An 18,906-nucleotide genomic window follows, 5' to 3' on the forward strand; every position below is an offset into this window, starting at 1 on the left:
TTTATGGGTTAAAAAAAGGTTCTTCTTAGTATGTAAATGTAATACTTAAGATTCCATTAATTCTGAGAATATGTTTAGAATAAAATACCAAATATTTTTTGTTAAGAACAACAGTCATATAATTTTTAATTATTATAAGATCACATTAATGCAAGTCTTGATCAGTTTAATGATTTCTAATATTTTGTTAACAAAAGCCATTATGATGTTGAAATAGAATCAATTAATTTTAAGGGGCCGGCTCCGTGGCCGAGTGGTTAAGTTCGCGCGCTCCGCTGTGGCGGCCCAGGGTTCGGATCCTGGGCGCGGACATGGCACTGCTCGTCAGGACACGTTGAGGTGGTGTCCCACATCCCACAGCTAGAAGGACCTGCAAATAAGGTATACAACTGTGTACAGGGGGGTTTGGGGAGATAAAGCAGGAAAAAAAAAAAGAATCAATTAATTTTAAAATGTTCTTCCTAAAGTAAGATGAATTTCCTTTGGTTTTAAGCCTGACTTTTTTTTTAAAAGATTTTATTTTTGCTTTTTCTCCCAAAGCCCCCTGGTACATAGTTGTGTATTTTTAGTTGTGGGTCCTTCTAGTTGTGGCATGTGGGATGCCGCCTCAGCATGGCTTGATGAGCAGTGCCATGTCTGAACCGGCGAAACTCTGGGCTGCTGAAGTGGAGCGTGCAAACTTAACCACTCGGCCACGGGGCTGGCCCCCTTAAGCCTGATTTTTAAAAAAAATCTCTTTTTGGCTATAGTTTGTCATATAACAAAAGAGTTTAGAGAGGAAAAGGAAATGACTTTCTGTTAACAGAGTTTTGCTGAAATTGCTTTCAGCTTCGGCTGGTAGAAGGAATGATAATAGGAGGGACCCTAGTCACTAGTCTGACACGGGTCTCACTGGGCTGGAACCAAGGTGTGGAACCGACTGGTTCCAGGGGGAAGCTGATTCCCGCCTTTTCCAGCTTCTAGAGGCTGCCTCGGTCCAAGGCTCGTGATGCTTCCTCCACCTTCAAAGTCAGCAGCTTCTGGCAGAGTCCCTCTCAAGCTGCATATCTCTGGTTCTTCCTCTCCCGCCTCGTGGTCCCATTTCTAAGGACTTTTGTGATTACACTGGGTCTGCCAGAATAATTTCCCTCTCATAAGGTACGTTGATCAGCAAACTTAATAGCATCCACAGCCTTAACTCCCCTTTGCCAGGTGATGCCCCACGTTCACAGGTTCTGGGGATTAGCACCTGGACGTCTGTGGGAGGGAGCACTGAGCTGCCCGACACGGGGGTGTCCACAGACATGGTCAGCTGGAGGGATTGACTGGGTTCAGGAAGTTGTTGCTTAGGCCGAAGAACTAGAAAATGCAGGTGTGCCACCTGGAGTGTCCCAAGAACTGGGTGGGAGGAAGAGGTTCAAGATGTAGAAACAGGAGTGGGGGTAGTGTTAGGCCCCCAGCTGTCAGGTGGGTGGGTGGGCAACATCCCTTTGAGGTGACCTCTGTGTCTCTTGAAATACCCTTTTTCAAAACATTTTCTCTGTAGGCTGATAGGAGATGCAAATTCTCAAGTTTCACTTAGAAACAACACTTGGTCTCTACTCCTGCCCTGAATCCTTTGTTTTCTGTTGTCACTAAAGCCATGCAAAGTCAAATGAGTACTTTCTGGTGTATCCGTAGCAATTAAATGTGATGATCTAAGGAAGAGAGATTTAAATGAAGCCTGATGAATGTTACCGGTTTGGGAAGGCTTCTTCTGAGTGTGGTCGTGTTTTGGCTTGGGTGGCCATGCCATCTGTAGGACTTTGTGTGAGCCCTGAGAGCTGGTTTCTGTGCTTGGCCGGGCGGTTTCTGGGGTGGCTGCTCCCGCAGAAGAGGCTCCGCTGCTGCCTGTGGTTTCTCTGTCTGTGCTTGCTGACCACTAAGCAAGGCTCTCGCCTCGGCCCTGAAGCATCTCTTTCAGCCACGCCCATTCTCCCCACCCTCATGCTGCCAGTTCCCCACCTCTAGGGCACCCTGCTTCCATGAGATGCCACCAGAGAAGGCTGAGCATGGCTGCTTCTGAGGCCCCATGCACAGCAGCCTTGGATGGCGCTCAGGCGTGCCCCGTTGGGTGGCTCTCATCAGCCTCAGGGGTGGCCACCCTCAGTGCCCTCTCAAGTGTCCCTCCGAAGCCTGCAGTGAGCGAAGGGTCATGAATGAGCAAATGAAAGACAAGGCCGTCTCGTCAGTCTCCCAGGGTCTGTGTTCTTTGGCAGCTTTCCTTTTAATTAGTCATTTTCCCTCTTTTTCACAGTGCGCTGGTGATTGCTGCAGTGTTCGACCGCAGTGTAACCTGCAGGAGAGCAGCCTCTGTAAGTTTCCCCGTTTTGTTCCTTTTCATACCGGTGTGGGGCAGGCGCTGAACCGTGAGGCTCCACCAAGCCGTGTGCTCTCCCCACTGCTGCCCAGCTGCTCACTTGTCAGCAGGAGTGACATGAGGGGAGCTGATGAGGGAACCGTTGAGGGCGGCTCCTGGGGAAGCCACGCCCTGGAGTGCAGTTCTTGTCCTCTGGGTAGCCTGGGAAGGGTGGGTCAGGATCAAATGCCCCCACCCCAAGCATGCGGAGAACTGCTGCCGTCTCTGGAGCATCATAGGTGGATGACCAGACACAGCTCCAGGTGGCCCGAGCTCTGAGGAAGAAAGAGAAGGTGGGTTCTGTGAGTATGACGTGGTGTGACGCAGATCAGGCTGCTCCGAGCCTCAGGAGGAGCCGTTGTTGAGCATAGGTCAGCTTGGCTTCACGTGGTCACTTCACTCGGTCCAGGGCCTCTCACTGGATGTGCCTGGCGGCGCCAGCATAGCCTGATGTGTTTGAACATTGATACCTGGCTCCCCAGATCCCTGTCACGTTGGGGGGCATTGCGGATGCAAAGAGCTTTTCGCCGGCTCCACAGCTGCATCTTAAAGGCATTGACCAGGAGTCTCCGCATGGCTACCTCACTGCTTCTCTGACAAAGCGAGGCTGCGGCCCTGAGCTCTGGCTTTGGGAGGTTCCTGGGGATGCCGGTGACAGGTGATGGCTGCAGGGCTGTGTCCCCAGGTTGTTCTCTGGGGATGTTGATGGTTGTGCTCCAGCTTCAGGCGTGGCTGTCTTCCTGATGGTCAGTCACTTAGATCAGGCTCAGACTCACGGGCTGATGTAGGTTGTGAGGGAATGGCAGACCCTGGCTCTGCAGAGAGCTTGGCAGCTGAGCCTGCAGACCCGTTTGAAGACGAGAGCCTCAGTTTTAGGTACAGACAAGCAGCTGCGCAGGCTCTGAGAGGTGAAGAATGGACACAGAGGCAGCACTTGAGAAAGATGCAGCGGCGACGCTGGCTCTGGGCGGTGGGCAAGGTGAAGCCGGGAGGGCTCTGGTGCTCTCCGCAGCGTAGTCAGGGTTAGCAGGAGAGTGCTGAGGGGGCGACTATCTGACTAGGAGACCAGCGGGAGGCAAGGGCCTAGTTGAGAGGTAAGCTGAAGAGAGGCTGGCTGAAGACGTGCTGGGACCAACTGGTGAGGAGTTTCCGTAGGCCCGCAGTGTGGTCAGAGACGGGGTGTGGTGGGTCTCGTTTGATGTGACGTGAATGGTCCTGTGGACGGTTGGGCTGAGGGGATGGAGAGGGTGCCTGGAGGGGTCAGGTTGTAGGTCCCCAAGTGGGGAGTGGAAAGGCCCTCCCCCCCTTGCCTGGGGGCTCCCACTGCGTCACAGGGAGGCAGATTTTCCTGTCTCAGGAGCAGTTGGCCCCCAGCTGGACGGGTGGGCGAGTGCAGAGAGGGCCTCGCTGGGGAGCACTCTGCCCACAGGCTCGGAGGCTGAAAGCAGGTGTTTAGGTGCCAGGAGAGGAGTGAGCACCCATCATTGGGGGTCTGTTAGTAGAAGGTGAGCGAAGCAGCTGGGCCTCGGGTGCAGGAGGTCCAGGCAGAGGCTGTGCAAGTTTGTGAGACAGACATAGGTGAGGTGTCTGTATGGAAGGAACTTAAAGTCCTCACTTCGTGCTTACTTGTTGAAGTGCATGCTGACGGTTTGTGCACTTTTCCGTGTGTGTGCTATACTTCAGGAGGTTTTTAAAAAATTAACCGAAGGAGACATTGTGGGGGAGATTCTGAAGCAGTGATGGTGGGCAGGTACAGGTTGAAAGTTTAGTTTGTAGGAGACGTTGTTGACTTTGTGCCTGGCTATGTCAAAGGTGAGAACTAAGACTTGATGGCGGAACACAAAGTGCACGCAGACGTCCTCCAACAGATGAGGTGCTGTCCTGAAAGTGGGGTGTTGGAGAATCACTGCCATGCTGGGGATGTTCCCTTGCCCTCAGGAGATAGCCAGTCTGACATGTGGACATGTTTTAGGGTCCTTAGTGTCATGCTCAAGCTTGGGGCCTTCATGCTTGGAGGTGAGGGCCGACAACACAGGCTGGAGTGGCTGGGGATCCCGGGGAAGGACCGGCTTAGGTGGGAGAGGACAGTTGGAGGGCAGTGGTGTGGCCATCCAGGCCAGGTGCCCATGTGAGTGGTTGTTAAAATGGGGAGGGCACTTCCTGCATCAGCCACTGTTAGACCCCACTGCTTCTGCAGAAATCCCAGCAAGTGTGGCCTGAGCACGGGAGAGCTTCTTTCTCTCCCACAGGAAGGATGCCCGCAGAGGGGCCTGGGGCCTGGATGGCGGCATCCTGGTCACAGTTCTTTCTGCTCTGCCTTGCTCAGGCTATGGCTTCTGTGCTCACCGGCAGGAGAGCCTGCCCAGGGCTGAGTCACCCTCTTCACATGCTTTCCAGAGCCCCCGCACCACCAGAGGCCCGTGGGAGGTGGATTCCTGGTTCCCAGAGCCCTGCATGTGGGTTCCCTGAGGCTGTGGATCGCAGTGGCTCTGAGGCGGACATGGCCAGCTGCTGCCACACACACAGCTCGCCTCTGTTAGGAGGAAGATGTGGCAACAGAGGAGCCTTCACCTCACTCTTCCTTTGAGCTCGTTATCAGGTCTGGTGGTGCGGCCTGTGTGTGTTCCTTGTAGTTCTCTATGTACAGGATCTTGTCATCTGTGAATAAAGAAAAGTCTACTTTTTCCTTTCCAATCTTGATTCTTTTTATTCTTTTTCTTGCCTGACCCACTGGTAAGAGGAGCTGCCGGTACGCTGTTCAGTAGAAGTGGTGAGAGTGGATGTCCTTGCCTGTGCTGATCTCAGGAAGCTCTCAATCTTTCACCATCAAGGACGCTGTTAGCTATGGGTTTTTCGTAAATACCCTTCAGCAAGTTGAGGAGTTCTGTAGTTTGTTGGGTTTTCTTTATTATCACAAAAGGATGTTAGATTTTGAGATGGTCATGTGGGTTTTGTCCTTTATTCTGTTAATGTGGAGTATTGTATTAATTGATTTTCAAATGTTAAAATGACCTTGCATTCCTGGTATACACTTGACCTCGGTATAATCCGTTTTTTGTATGTTGCTGGATTTGGTTTGCCAAAGTTTTGTTGAGAAATTTTGCGTCTGTATGCGTAAGGGATATTGGTCTCTAGTTCTGATTGGTTGTGATATTTTGTCTGGCTTTGGAATTAGGGTCATGTGGCCCCATGGAAGGAGCTGGGAGTGTTCCTGCCTCTTCTCTTTTGTAGAAGAGTTTTTAAAAGATCAGTACTGTTTTGTTTCACTTTAAATGTTGGGTAGAAATATCTAGGCTTGTTTTGGTTTTTGTTTCTTGGGAAATATTTTAAATTATTCATTCTGTTTCTTTACTTGCTAGAGGTCTTTTCAGCTTTTCTGTTTTCTCTTTAGTGATGGCATTTCTCTGTTGCATCCAAGTTGCTAAACGCAGTGATCAATCCTGGAGCATGCTCCACCGGCCACATCTTGTTCTCTTTTCCTGTCACACGTCACCGCATGGTGTTTCCAGGTTGCTTCTGGGCCTGCTCACTGCCTGGTTTCAGTGCAGCCCTTGTGCCCAGATGCTGGCCCGCTGTCTCTTCCTCAGCCGCCCATGCTTGGCAAGGTTGGTGACACGCGGTGGGAGCTCAGTAGGTGTCTGTCTTTTTTTTGTTTTTTGCTGAGGAGGACTCTCCCTGAGCTAACATCTGTTCCAGTCTTCCTCTCTTTTGTCTGTGGGATGCTGTCACAGCGTGGCTGACAAGTGGTGGAGGTCTGTGTCCAGGATCTGAACCTGCAAACCTGGGCTGCCAAAGCAGAGTGCTCTGAACTTAACCACTATGCTGTGGGGCCGGCCCAGATGTCCATCTTATGGATGGACAATGTGAGACCAGAGGTCAGCGCTGCCTCCTCTCAGAGCAGGAGCCCAGTGAGAGGGTGTCCTGATTGTCGGTGGTTTCTGACGGCCTGCCCCTCTCCTGTCTTGAGAGAGCAAAATGCTCCTGCTCTGCCCAGGCTCTTTTAGACTTTGTTGTTTCAAGAGTTTGCCGGGAGAGCTCAGAGCTTCCTCTGGCTTCCTGTAGTTTCTCTCCTTTTGTCGTGAGCCTCAGTAGAAAGCTCAGTGGTTCTTTGAGGAGTCTTCACCTTTTGCCCTGATGTTAACCCACAGGCAGTAATTGTAAGACTCGGAAATACAGTGTCGACGAAAATAATCCATAACCAATCTATAAATGAAAATTTGGGTGAGTTTATTCTGAGCTTAAATCTGAGGATTATAACCCAGGGCCTTTCTTCCCAAAGGAAGAAAGGGCACCAGAGAAGTGGGGTGCACAGAGTGGTTATGTACCCCCAGAGAGGATGTTTCACATGATTGAAATGTCCCTTTTACAATAGTGGCGAGACTGCTCTGTCGGCACAGCGATTGCTGGTAACAGCAGGTAGGTCTTCTGTCTCAGTGAACGCAGCAGGGTGGCAGTCTGTTGTCTCCAGCTGGGTGGTCACAGGTGAGCTGGGTGGTCAAAGGTGAGTGCAGCAATCAGTTCCTAGCCTAAGGAAAAAGGCTAATGTGGGGGGAAGTTGCACCTTTATCTCAAGGTCCTTTGTTCTGGCCATAGGAAATGTCTAAGCAGATATGCAATGCGTGCTCAAGCCCTTTTGGAAGAAACAAAGTCAGGCCGAATTAGGTTTATACCAAATGGCTTCCTCATATACTCCAATATATCCTATTGCTTGACATTTTTATTTGTCAACAGTAAGAATCTTTTGTTGAATCTGTACTTATAAATTAACCTCTGTATTTTCTTTTCTGTTTACTGTAGTATGAGACATTTTTGCAGGGAGCAGTAGCAGAAATCAAAGCGCTGATCCCTTTATGAACGCTGGGGAAGAGGTGAAATAAAACAGTAGAAATATTTTTTTCTTTTTAAAGTTAAAACTAAAATCCTTTAAAATTAGGGGGAAATTCTTTGCATTGAACACCATGCGAGGGTACCCTTGCTTTCTCAGTAGATGCAAAATTAAAACCATGAAAGGTAGAAGATGCGTTTGTTTGAAGCTCATTTGAAAATGTAAGAACTGGGTGCCTCATAGTTGGGAATAACTTTTCTCTTACCGTGAAGCTGCTTCCTCAGGTAAAGATGCATTTTCCTGTTTGTGCTCTTGTTTGTGCTCAATGTTTCACGCTCTCCGTGTGCCAGGCCACCCCTGCTCACAGGCGGTGGTCACTGAGGTGAGGAGGGCCTGGGCCCATGCATTTGCCTGCAGGTGGGATGATCCTGTGCACCCGCCAGGGCTGGGAGCAGCCCAGGGACCCTGGGGGCTCTTCCCCTCCATGCTGGAGAGCTGGTGGGCGCGGGGGAAGGTTTTGGGATTTGCAGGTGGGGGGATGCCCCCCCCCAAGTGGTCCCTGAAGCCATTGCTGCCCTGACTTCTGTCTTGACCCGTCATGTGCTGATGGTGCGCGGTAATGAGGTGGCGGCTGTGCAGCTGCACTCGACACCTCATTTGGTCGCTAGTGTCCGTGTCTCCAGCTCCGTCTGGGCTGCTTGGAGCCCCGGCTGCTTTCGGAAAGCTAAGTTGAAGGTTCCAGCTGGGTGATAAATGGGAAGGGAGCCATTGCTTGTTGCTGTGCAGGCCCTGCCGTTGTCACCACTTGGACAGGCTGCTCTGGCCAACCTGGCCGTTACACCGAAGCAGGGCAGGTGTGGAGGTGGAGGAGGCAGGAGCGCCAAGGAAGTGAAGAGGCGTTTTAAGGAAAGTCCACACAGAGACACCTCATTCTGAGTTAATATTTTGACCGTCTCAGCAGCCCTGCTCTGGGCCTGGTGCGAGCCTGGGCACTCGCTGTGGCAGCTCCCGGGCTGGCTGCACGAGGAGCCAGGCCCTTCCAGCATTCGCCATCACGTGAGCTGGAGTCTGAGAGTCCTCAGGATGATCATGTGGGGCTGGGCTTCTATTTAACCCGTGTGGGTGGCTTTATTCCCCTTTTGTATCTGGGACCTTAAATGAGGCTTGGAGTGGAGCTCAGTGTTCACTGTCGAAGGCTGCTTTCCAGGATGTGCCTGATTTTGTAAACTCGAATTCTTAAATTGTGGTTTTAAAAAGCACCAGGACACAGAAATGGAATGAGGCTCGAGGCTCTGATCACCAACAATGAGGGCTCTTATTTGAGAAGATGAAGCCATGGGTCATTTGTTTGTTTTGAATCTATCTCCCGATGTTCAACAGAGTGCAAAAGCTAACTCACCTGCTGTTTGTTCTCTCTGTTCCTTAGGCTGCTTTCCAGGAGAATGTGGGAAGACAGGTACGGTCACTTTTTAAAATCTTCATTTTAAAACTTCCTGTAGATTTAGAGGTAGAAATATTGAAGCTGCAAACTTAGCATCTTCTTGGTTGTTAGATGTGGGTAAGAATTTACCTAGAATAAGCTAATACTTAACAGTGACTTCTGGTCACCGATTTGCTCATAACATGACTCAGGTGAGTGTCGATACAAGTGTTAACAATTAGTAGTGTGTCTTACAGGAAACCTGAATGTATAGGTAATTTTACAAATACACACATCAGAAATCAGTGCCTTTCACATTGCTGAGGGCCACCCAATTTCAGCAGTTGCCTGTGGGTGCTGGAGAGGTGTAAGTGGTGGAGCTCGACGTCACAGGGACAGAGATCTGACCCCTGCCCATCCCACGTGTGGTAGGAACCAGCTTCCAGAAGCCATCAACTCTACATCCCCTCTTGATGCTTGTCAGCATCATCGCACCCCCTGGCCCTGAACCTCTCATCACCAGTCAGCCTTGACTGGGAGGGGTGGCCCCTATCCTCTAGTTATTCATTGTGTGTGACAGTGACCCCCTGCCAGGACATGTGGCCCGCCTAGTGCAGAATGTGCGTGAGGTCATGTTTCGGGGGACACCGGGCTGATCGGGGATGGAAGTTAGGCCACAGGACCTGACGGGAGCCATGCAGAGCTCGCTCAGGAGGGAGGAACCGAGAGGCGAGGAGAGGTGGGTATCAGAGAGAGAGGCCTTGGATAAATCACAAGAATCCAAGAGTGCATGCCCGGACATTTGAGAGGAGAATGCGCGAGCAGGGACTGCACCCCATCTGCCCTCCAGGTGCCCCCGTGTCTGTTTGGGTCCTTGAAGCAGAACCAGCCTCACTGTCTTGAACCCAGGGGCCTGCATTTGTGGGAAGATTCCCCTGGAAGCAGCGCAGGAGGAAGTCCCGCCTGGGGTTCTGCAGCTGGCCGGGGGGCATGTGCTGCTTTGCGCTCTTCTGGGGGCACCTCAGTTGTTTGAGGCTCTCTACCTGGAGGCCTGCCCTGTGCCGGTGGCTCTAACTTGCGCACACAGTTGTCGGCGGGTGGGGGGCCCCAGAGGGAGGTTTTCTAACATGGTTGCAGAACCCACTTTGAGAACCGTGGCTCTGAACCTCCCTCCAGGGCCGGCCATTGCTATTCTGTGGACAACCACTGCCTTTTCTCTAGCGCTTGCCTTAGGATGTTGTGCTCCTCTGAGGAGGGGGCCCGGTTCTGATGGGCTATTCTACCTCCTGTCTCCCTCCTGGGTGTGGTGGCCTTTGGAGCCTGCTGTGACCATTGGGCCCCCTGGCTGCATGCAGCGGAGGTGTTCTGAATCCTCCTGGGGGCTCGATCCCTCTGGGTCCTTGCCTCCGGGTCAGGAGAGCACATCGCTGGGCTGGGAGCAGAAGATCAGAGGCTAGGGTGCTGGGCGAGGTTGGGAGGCGCCTCTCACCACGTGGGCTGGTATTGGTGAGTGGTTCCCCAGCAAATGAGGTGGGAGCAGAGAAAGGAGTCAGTGGGGACTCAGGCCAGTGGGACAAGGCTGTGGAGGCCAACCGTGGGGAGGTGAGGCCACGGTGAGTGCTCACTGAGGTGAGGAGCCTGCCTTGGTTGGGGTGGCTGTCCGGGTGGCTGACCTGCTGACCTTCCTGCGAAGGTGACAGAGCAGCAGGAGGGGAGGCACAGCCGGAGGTTCTGCGACCTGTGCTGCTTGGACAGCTGGGTCTGAGTGTGGCCATGCGGGTAGAGGGGGCGAGCTGGGGAGGTGAGGGGTCCACTCTGGAATGCAGAGTTAAGGCGAAAGTGGTGCCAACATGAGTCCAAATGGAACTTGGATGCCAGGGTCGTCTCGAAAGGCTAGGGGGACTGCAACCCACATCCTGCGCTTTCTGAACTTGTGTTCCATTGAAAATTTGAGAAGCTGAGACCCGGTGTCCTTGGCGTCACTCAGGCCATGTCTCCCTGGAGCCTGAAAACTCAGGAGAAAGCTGTTCCCTAGGAAAAGACGGCTGTCTCTGAAGGGTGGCAGGTGTGGAAAGCTCCAGAAAATGGTGCCACTCCGGGCTGGAGGCAAGAGCTGGACAAGGAAGAAACAGGCCAAGGGTTGGGACCGCAGGGAGGGTGGCCACTGTGCTTAGGAAGGAACCTGCTGGAAGCTGGACCAAGGGAGCACCAGAGTCGCCCCTGGAGTCAGAGCCCAGGAGAAGAGAAGGCCCCCGCCCTGGCCTTTAGCTCCCGCAGCTGCCCATTGGCAGCCCAGCCCCAGAGCTGTACCCGAGTCCAGAAGAGCAAGGGCTGTCTGGAGCAGGGGCGGCCTTGGTCCCTGCGTGGTCGGATTTGAGCTGTGTCCTCTGTATGTGGCACTCAGGTTGGGGTGGCCATCAGGGAGAGGAAAGGCCTTGAGCTGTGGTCTGAGTTTAAGCCAGCAACCAGGAGCTGACCTTTCCGGGGGCACATCCCCACCCGCCTCGGCTTCTTCTCCACACACTGACCTTATGGGTAAAGCCAGCGTGCGCTGCGGTCTGGGGTCCAGGGGAAGCTGCACAAGTGTTTGAGGGATACAACTTGGAGAGATGTGCAGCCCCATGTGGACCCAGCATGTGCTCGCACCTGTCCTCGGCGCTGTCCTCCTGCAGCTTGGCAGAACCTTGGAGAGGAAGGATGCAAACTTACTCAAGCAGACAGGCACGCACTTCTGGGGAGGGGGCGTCATTCCCGGGTTTGTGCCGGACTGATTTGGGGTGAAGTTATTATGGCCCCGGATGGGTGTACCCTGGCTCCAGTGGTGCAAGCACAAGACGCTGTCTTTGGCTACTGTAAGCACAGGGAAATCTTCAGGAGGAATTTGGTGGGGGGCCCAGGGCTGCAGGGCTGACTTCTCCATCCAGGCTCACGCCAGCCTGTTGGAGACTCAGGTCCGGACCCCAGAATTGGCATGGCTCTGTCCACCCCCACGCAGCAGGGAAGGGGTCGGGGGTCCCTTCTTTGCTGAGCGCCTGGACTCCTGGGGAGAGGGTCTCTCCTGGGGGGAGGTGGTCTCTGCTCGGGGGCCTCCTGTCAGTTAAGGGGCGATGAGCTAACCCTGCATCTAACCCTGCCGACAGGGCTGCCCCCAGGACTTTGCTCTGGTGGTCACTGCCGATCAGGCAGCTGGCTTGCTCACACCAAGGCCCTCCCTTTGCCCCTTTCCACCTGAGGAAACTGAGGCGCAGGGTGGCTGAGCCCCTGCTCTGACCTCTTGCTGTGCTTTGTCCTGGTTGTGAGCCGTGGGCACTTGTTCCTGGTGAGACCTGGTCCCAGGCCACCTCTGGATGTTGCCTGTAGCCCTTGTCTCAGTCATGCAGCAGCTGCAGGACCAGGGCCTTGCCAGGGCCATGCAGCACCTTTGTCGGTGTGGGCTCTTCTCCTCTCTCATGATTAGATACGAGTCCATGCTGGGGCCTGAGGCGCAGGTTTGTGGTGTCTCCACTGCTGTGCTCAGAGCTGTTTGGACGGTGATGTTTATGCACAGCGTTGTTGCCTGGGGATGTGAGATTTTGATGGTGAGGTGCCAGGATGGAGGAGAGTATAGAAGGTGTTAGGAGGGATCCAAGTGCTGGCCTGGAGAGTGGGCAGGCCTGGGTGGTGGGTGGAGCAGAGGAGGAGCACCAGCCTAGAGTGGCTCTGCACCTTGGGCTGGTCGGGGTCGGCTCAAGAGCTTGAAGACAACAGCAGGTAGACCAGGCGTCCAGGCTGCCCACTCGGGATGGCGGGGGGCGGGGGGGGGTTCTCTTCTGCATTTAGCTAGGTTGTGAGATGAAGTGGCTTTTATGTGTCGCTTGAGAACCAGACCACTGTTTCTGACCTTGTTCCCATGTCAGCAAGTGTGCATCGTCCTACATGGCGGTGCAGCCCCCTCAGCTTATTGACTCGTGAGTTCAGACTCCTGCCTGCTTTGCATGTGAGGGAGCTTCTGCCCATTTCCATTTCGTGGCTTGGGCGTTACCAACCTCCACCCTTTGAGATGGGGGACAGAGGTGGGTGTCCCCTGAGCCTTCCTCGCGTCCCTCCTGTGGTTGAGGGTCGTGAGGCTTTCGCTCCTCCGTTGTAAGTTTGTCGTTTATATCTTTTTAGAAAACTGTTTACTTTGTCTACAGCTCTTCAGATATTCTCACGGACAGTGGTATCAGCAGCGACCTGCGGACTTCGGGGCTGGGCCTCGACTGGGAGAATGTCGTGGGTGTGGGTGGCACCCTTCCCTGACTCCCCGTTTCAGAGCCTGCTGCTGGGTGTCGGCTGTCAGGCCCCCTTGCGGGCCTCATTCCTTGTCCGGACCACTGTGTGGTAGGCGGGCTCTTGTCTGGGTTTCACAGACCAGGCAGGCGCCCGCCCCTGTGAGCGAGTGCTGGGGTTCTCTCCTGGGCGGGGCGTAGGTTGGCTGGAATCAGTAACTTTGATACTGTTAAAACCTGATGTCGCTTTCTGCTGTGTGGTTTAAAGAAAGGTCTCTTACAAGATTTTAAAGTTGAAATGTTTGAGTTGCTTGGAAAAAAATTAAATATTTTTAAGTGGTTCAAATAATTTTAGCATGTTGTCCAGCCTGGGATAGGTGGTCAACAGGGGACTGGACTGGAAAGCTCTTGGGTGGGCACAGTTAAGTAGTCGTAGTTTTAGCTCTTAATGTTATATCGTGACTCTTTGTGTAAATGTAAATGTGTATGAATGTGGTTACTGAACTTCTGGAAATGCCATTACTCGTTCATATCATTTTCATCCTTTTTTTCTACTCTTTCGTTAGGGCACTTTCCCTCATGGAATTGATATTTTGACTGCTGCAGACTACTTTGCCGTTGGTAACAGATCCAACTGTTTCCTGGTTATCAGGTAAGTGTTTAATAGGCATCACAAAATGTAACATTCTCTGATTCCGATGTCAAAAGTCAGTTTCCACCGTTTTCTTTCTTCATCCTGGAATGTCCGCTAAGAGTAAATACAGTTTATGTGTGAAGAGCTAAAAATGGCATTGGAAGCTGTTACTGAAATGTGTTTCAGGTTGATTAGACGGCGTGCGTATGGTGTGGTTCCATTTACATGAAGCTAGAAAGGCTAATCTGAAGGGACACAGCAGCTTGGGCGGGGCCCTGGGGGGCCGTGGGGTTTGAGAGTGAGAAGTTTGCTCGCTTCTTACAGGGGTTTCAAGCGTGGGAACTCGAAATGAACATTTTCTCTGAAATCGTCCCATCTGATTAGTGCTGTTTCTGTTGGTGGCTTGGTCCTTTACACAGAATAGCCACGAGCCAAAAGTGTGCACTGCCTTCTGAGTGACAGCTTTCCCCCTGGGTGTCGTAAACATATTGAGTCTCTCAGAATGAAACCATGGATTACAAGTGACTTTCTTTTTCTGTTCAGTAAAATAGTGTTTCCCAAGTTGAAGTTACCTCTGGGTTGTGGATGAGTAAGAAAGAGGTATTTGAGAAATCAGGTCAAGAAATAAATATTTAACATCCCTAACTGCAGTTTGCAGAAATCGCATCAAAACTTTGACTTACAGACTTAAGTAACGGGGAAGTTTCTTCCCCCGTCTCACTAACCTGTTGCAACACCAGCACGAACAGGGCATGATTTCATGAAGTGATTTATTTGCCTTAAATTGGGAGTAGAAACATGCCCAATGCATTTTTTTAAATTATTAACTGTTGTGTGTCCTCTCTAACAACCTCCTTTGCAGATCATGCAGAAACCACATTTCTCCATAGCCAGCATGGACAGAGTTTTTTAAAAATGTAGCATTTGGCCTCTTTCCCAGAGAAATCTGACTGAACCCACCATCTCTATTTTTAGTGTCTTTCCCATCTTGCTCAGCATTTAATGGCCTTCTGTGCCTTATCAGTAATTTCTTGTTTTCGCTGATTGTTAATATTTAAACACACATTTTAGGTGGATAATCTACTACCTTTCCCTGAGTTTCGTGGTAAAATAACTAGTGGTTTTAGCCTTGGCGTGTTTTTCTTGTCACTCAGGTTTCTAAGCTGCTCTAAGACTTACTGTAATTTGTTGTCTGCGTTTCATAGAGACATTTGGCAAAACTTGACCTTGCTCAGGGCGTGTCCTTTCATGGTCGTTTTGCGCACTTAGTATGGACGAGAGGTGGTCTGTGAGGGCAGCGTCGGTGGTCCTGGGGACTGGGGTCTGTGGCTGTACCCCATTGCCATGGGGCGCTTGGGGGGCTCTCCCCTCAACCTGAGGCAGGGCAGACACCCAGGGTCCTGCCGTCAGCCTGGATTGCAGGGTGAGGGAATCATGTGCCGAGGGAGCCTGGTGTGGGGGCACAGCCCAGGAAGGAAGGGTTCAGAGTCAGCGGGGCCCAGCATGGGGGCCTTCTGAGCCAAAATGATAAGTTTGGATTGTCCTGAGGTCACTGAACGCGGATTAATGGTCAGATCTGCATTTTGAACATCACTGTGGCTACATTTTGGTAACTGGAGGCAAGAAGACAGGGCTCTCACGAAGCCAGGGACGGTTGGTGGATGATCAGGGGAAGGTCAGCGGCCCTGACCAGCTGGGGGATGGTCAGAGGAAAGTCCGCGCCCCTGCCAAGGTGGGGATTGGTCAGGGCTGGGAGGTGGGTCTGCTGGAGCGAGTGGGCATTGTCAGGAGACTGGAGGGGCTTTGAGAGCCAGAGGTGTCCAGGTCACTTGCAGCAGGGTGCACCAGTGAGGGGAAGCGCCTGTGGGTTCTGGGGAGGGTTGGGCGCTCCACTTGGCATGTGCTGAATGTGAGCGGCTCCCAACACGTCTGGGTGGAGGCACCGGCTGATGCTCAGATGGTCCTTCTGGAGTCTGGAGTTTCGACACACGTTGGGAGCAGCCGGGCAAAGGCTGTCGAGGGGCAGACCAGTGACGTCTTACCTTTATCTTCATTTCTGAAGCTTTCTTAAAGTGCTGATGACACACAGAAAAGTGTACATATCTAACGTGTGCATCTGATAAATCTGACGTGTACGACTCTCACCACAACCCAGATAATGGAAGTCCCATCCACACAGGTTTCCCTGACCCCCTTCTCCAGGCAGCCGTGTCTTCTGTCTGTGGATCAGTCTGCATTTTCTAGAATTAGGAGAACAGAATCACATGCACCCTTTTATTTATTTCTCCTGGCTTCTTTCACTCTGCATACTATTTTAGGTTCGTCTTTGCTGTGTGTGTTAACGATTCATTCATTCCTTTGTTGCTGACCAGTAAGCCATCACATGGATGACCGTGTCTGTTGGTCCATTGGCCTCTTGAAGGACATCTGGGTGCCTCCTGTCGGGGTGATTACATGCGAGGCAGCCGTGAACATCCGTGTGCTTTCACTGATCTTTTTAGATACTTAGGAGTGCAATGGCTGGGTTCTCACTTTTTATAAGAAACTGCCAAGTGGTTTTCCAACGTGGCAGCACCATTTTCATGCCCTCTGGCCTTGAACAAGAGTTCTGATTCCTCTGTGTCTTCACCAGCCCTTGGTGGGGTCCGTCTTTAATTTTAGCCTTTCTAGTGGATGCGCAGGAAGAACTCATTAATTTGTGTTTTCCTCATGACTGATGACACTGGGCATCTTTTCATGGGCTTATCTGGCAAATCTCCTGTCTATTTACTTATTGGGTTAGTTGTTTTGCTTCTTATTGAGAATCCTTCATATATCCTGGATACAAGTCCTTTTTCTGGTACGTGATCTGCACGTAGTTTCTCCTAGTCTGAGACCTGTCCTTTCAGTATCCTGTATGTTCCCGTGACAAAACCTTTTTTAAAAAATTAGCTTTATTTTTGCACACCTCTTTTATTACATGTAGTTTACATATAGTAAAATTCACCAGTTTAAAATGTGGGTTTTGCAGATGTGTCACTACGGCTGCAGGCACTCCAGGAAGTGCCCTCGTGCCCCAGCCGCCCCTTAGCCACCGTCTTTCACCGAGTTGATCTTTTCTAGAATTCCGGTCAGTGGGATCGTGTATGTGCTGTCCTTTCACTTTGCATCATTGATTCCTCGTACTCCTGAGTGTCGGTTGTCCAGTCCCTTCCGTTGCCGAGTGGCATCCACGCAAAGGAGTCCCTTGGCTTGTCTCCCATTCACGTGACAGCCCTTTGGCCTTTGATGTTGTCACCAGGCACTACTGCTTCTGCTGGCTGTTTTCTCTGTGGCGTAACTTGCAGTTGCTAGCACTTCTTGTTGGTTTTTCTTCTTGCTGTTGTAAATTTCTTTAACAGATTTCTGATGTGTGCAGAACTGTGACCTTCTTAAAGGCATTTTGTCATATTTTGCTTTCTAGGAATCTTGTGTGTTCCTGTCCTGTTAAGCTCTTCAAACTCAGGCCCCCATGAAATGCTTCCTTGTCTTCTGACTCGGTGAGCGCCCGCAGTCCCCAGCAGCTCAGCTCTGCTTCTCCTTGCTCACTCCCACGTCTGCTGGGTGCCCTGGTTCTGTCACATCTGCATCCCTAATGGTCCTCAACCGGTCCTCATCTACCTCTCCGCTCCGAGGTCATCTTAGTCCAGCTCACTTCCTGGACCCTTGAGAGCCTCCCACTGACCCCTCCTCCCACCTCGTCATCTGCCTACAGTCTCGTCACCCCACCCCCTGCCTCCTGGCCCTGCTGCCCCAACCGCCCCCCGCTCGCCTTGGCTCCCCTTGCTGTCTGTCCACTGGTGGACGCCCCGTTGGTTCACGCTTGGCCTCTCCACAGACCCGAGTGCTCACAGTGCGTGCTGAGCACTGCCTGGGCTGGTGGTTCCAGCAGAGCATCTTCTCCAAGGTCAGCCTTTGGTTGGTACCAGAGGTGGGGCTAGAACTCAGGCGGCTGCCTCTGCTGGCTTCTTCCCGTGAGGCCACTGGTCGTTTCTCTGATGCTTCTCTGGAATCCTGTGCGGCGCCAGACGCCGGCTGGGGCGAGTCTGTCTATTGCTTGGCACCAGGGCCCCTTAGGAAGTGGGACTGGAGTTGCGTCGCGGCTCCATTTCTGTTTTTCTTGACTCCCTCGCAGGCATTTCGTAGCCTTTTAGAGGGCTCTCCATTCCACCCACTTGTGCAGAAGCCTCTGCTTTCTCTCAAATCCAGAGCAAAGACTTTCCCTGACCTGACTCTCCCAGACCTCACAGCTTGTGGCACACGCATGTCCACATGGCACCCGTGTTCACTACATGTCCGTGCACACGTCCCCACCAGGATCTGTATAAAATCATGTTTCCCCCTTCTCGGCTCTTTGTGCCACCTCTCAGCTTCCATGTGACATGCGTGGGTGATGGCCAAGTCCATGATGGGGCTGTGTGGATGGTGTGGCAGGTGGGACAATATGTGTGAGCGTTGGGTGTGTCAGAGGCAGGAGGTGTAAAAGTGCATTTTTTGGAATAGGTGACACACGTGTGTGCTTTGAAATTCAGGAGGTGCAGGGGGTGTTCAGGGGAAACCATGTCTCGCCTCCCTTCCTGGTTCATCCCCTGTCCCTCCCGGTTCCCTCTGGGGTTGAGGCCGGCTTCTGTGTCTGGTAGAGCGATCGGCTCACTTCCTGCGTGTAGGTGTGTTGACTCCATCCATCCTCCTGAGTGGCGGTATGCCGTGGACGTGTTGGAGCAACTGAGTCATGCCAGCGTCAGGTGGGTCAGAGAGTGGCGCTCAGCTGTTGAGGTGTGCGCTACACACGGACATGTCTGCGACGCGCTACATACAACACCCATGTGGGACTTTTGTCTTTGTGCTGCGTCTCGGAGCGTTCCACGTCTGGACGTAAGTGCAGTCTGCAGGCCCCCTGCCTGGCCGTTGGCTTCTGTCCAGTCTTTCGCTGCTGGGAACGATGCGAAGTGCGCATTTCTGTGCAAGTCGTTTGTCACCTGTGTGGTTGCATCTGAATGGATTAACAAAAGTGGAATTGCTGGACCAAAGGGTATTTACATTTTAAGTTTCCTGGACGGCACCAGTCAGTGTCCATAGAGGCTGCACCAAAATGCTGCCCTAGCTGTGTTTCCGGATGCTTCTAGATCATTCCAACAATGGCTGCCAGCCCTCCTGACTGGCATCTGACAGATGGACAAAGGCTTTTCCATTTCCCTCGTGAGTGAGGCTGACCCTTGCAGCGTGTGTTGGAGCGACATCTGGGTTTTCTTTTCTGTGAATGTCTGATGGTATTTTCTTTCCGACTGGAAGAACTCCTTTATTTTTTTTTTAAGATTTTATTTTTTTCCTTTTTCTCCCCAAAGCCCACCCGGTACATAGTTGTATATTCTTCGTTGTGGGTCC

The 18,906-nt window shown here is 52.1% G+C and overlaps 1 protein-coding gene across 7 annotated transcripts in view; it reads left to right on the forward strand.

The window, feature by feature from the left end:
• The window catches only part of TBCD (tubulin folding cofactor D), a 190,006-nt gene that overhangs the window by 111,764 nt on the left and 59,336 nt on the right, over positions 1–18,906 (forward strand). For all 7 annotated transcript variants that reach the window (XM_046676423.1, XM_046676424.1, XM_046676420.1 and 4 more), the window contains exons 15-17: positions 2,276–2,333; positions 8,629–8,658; positions 13,436–13,521. In XM_046676423.1, the coding sequence (XP_046532379.1) occupies positions 2,276–2,333; positions 8,629–8,658; positions 13,436–13,521 (174 nt within the window). The remainder of the gene's footprint in view (positions 1–2,275; positions 2,334–8,628; positions 8,659–13,435; positions 13,522–18,906) is intronic.

Source organism: Equus quagga, chromosome 11 (genome assembly GCF_021613505.1).
Source record: "Equus quagga isolate Etosha38 chromosome 11, UCLA_HA_Equagga_1.0, whole genome shotgun sequence".
In the NCBI taxonomy this organism is placed as follows: domain Eukaryota; kingdom Metazoa; phylum Chordata; class Mammalia; order Perissodactyla; family Equidae; genus Equus; species Equus quagga.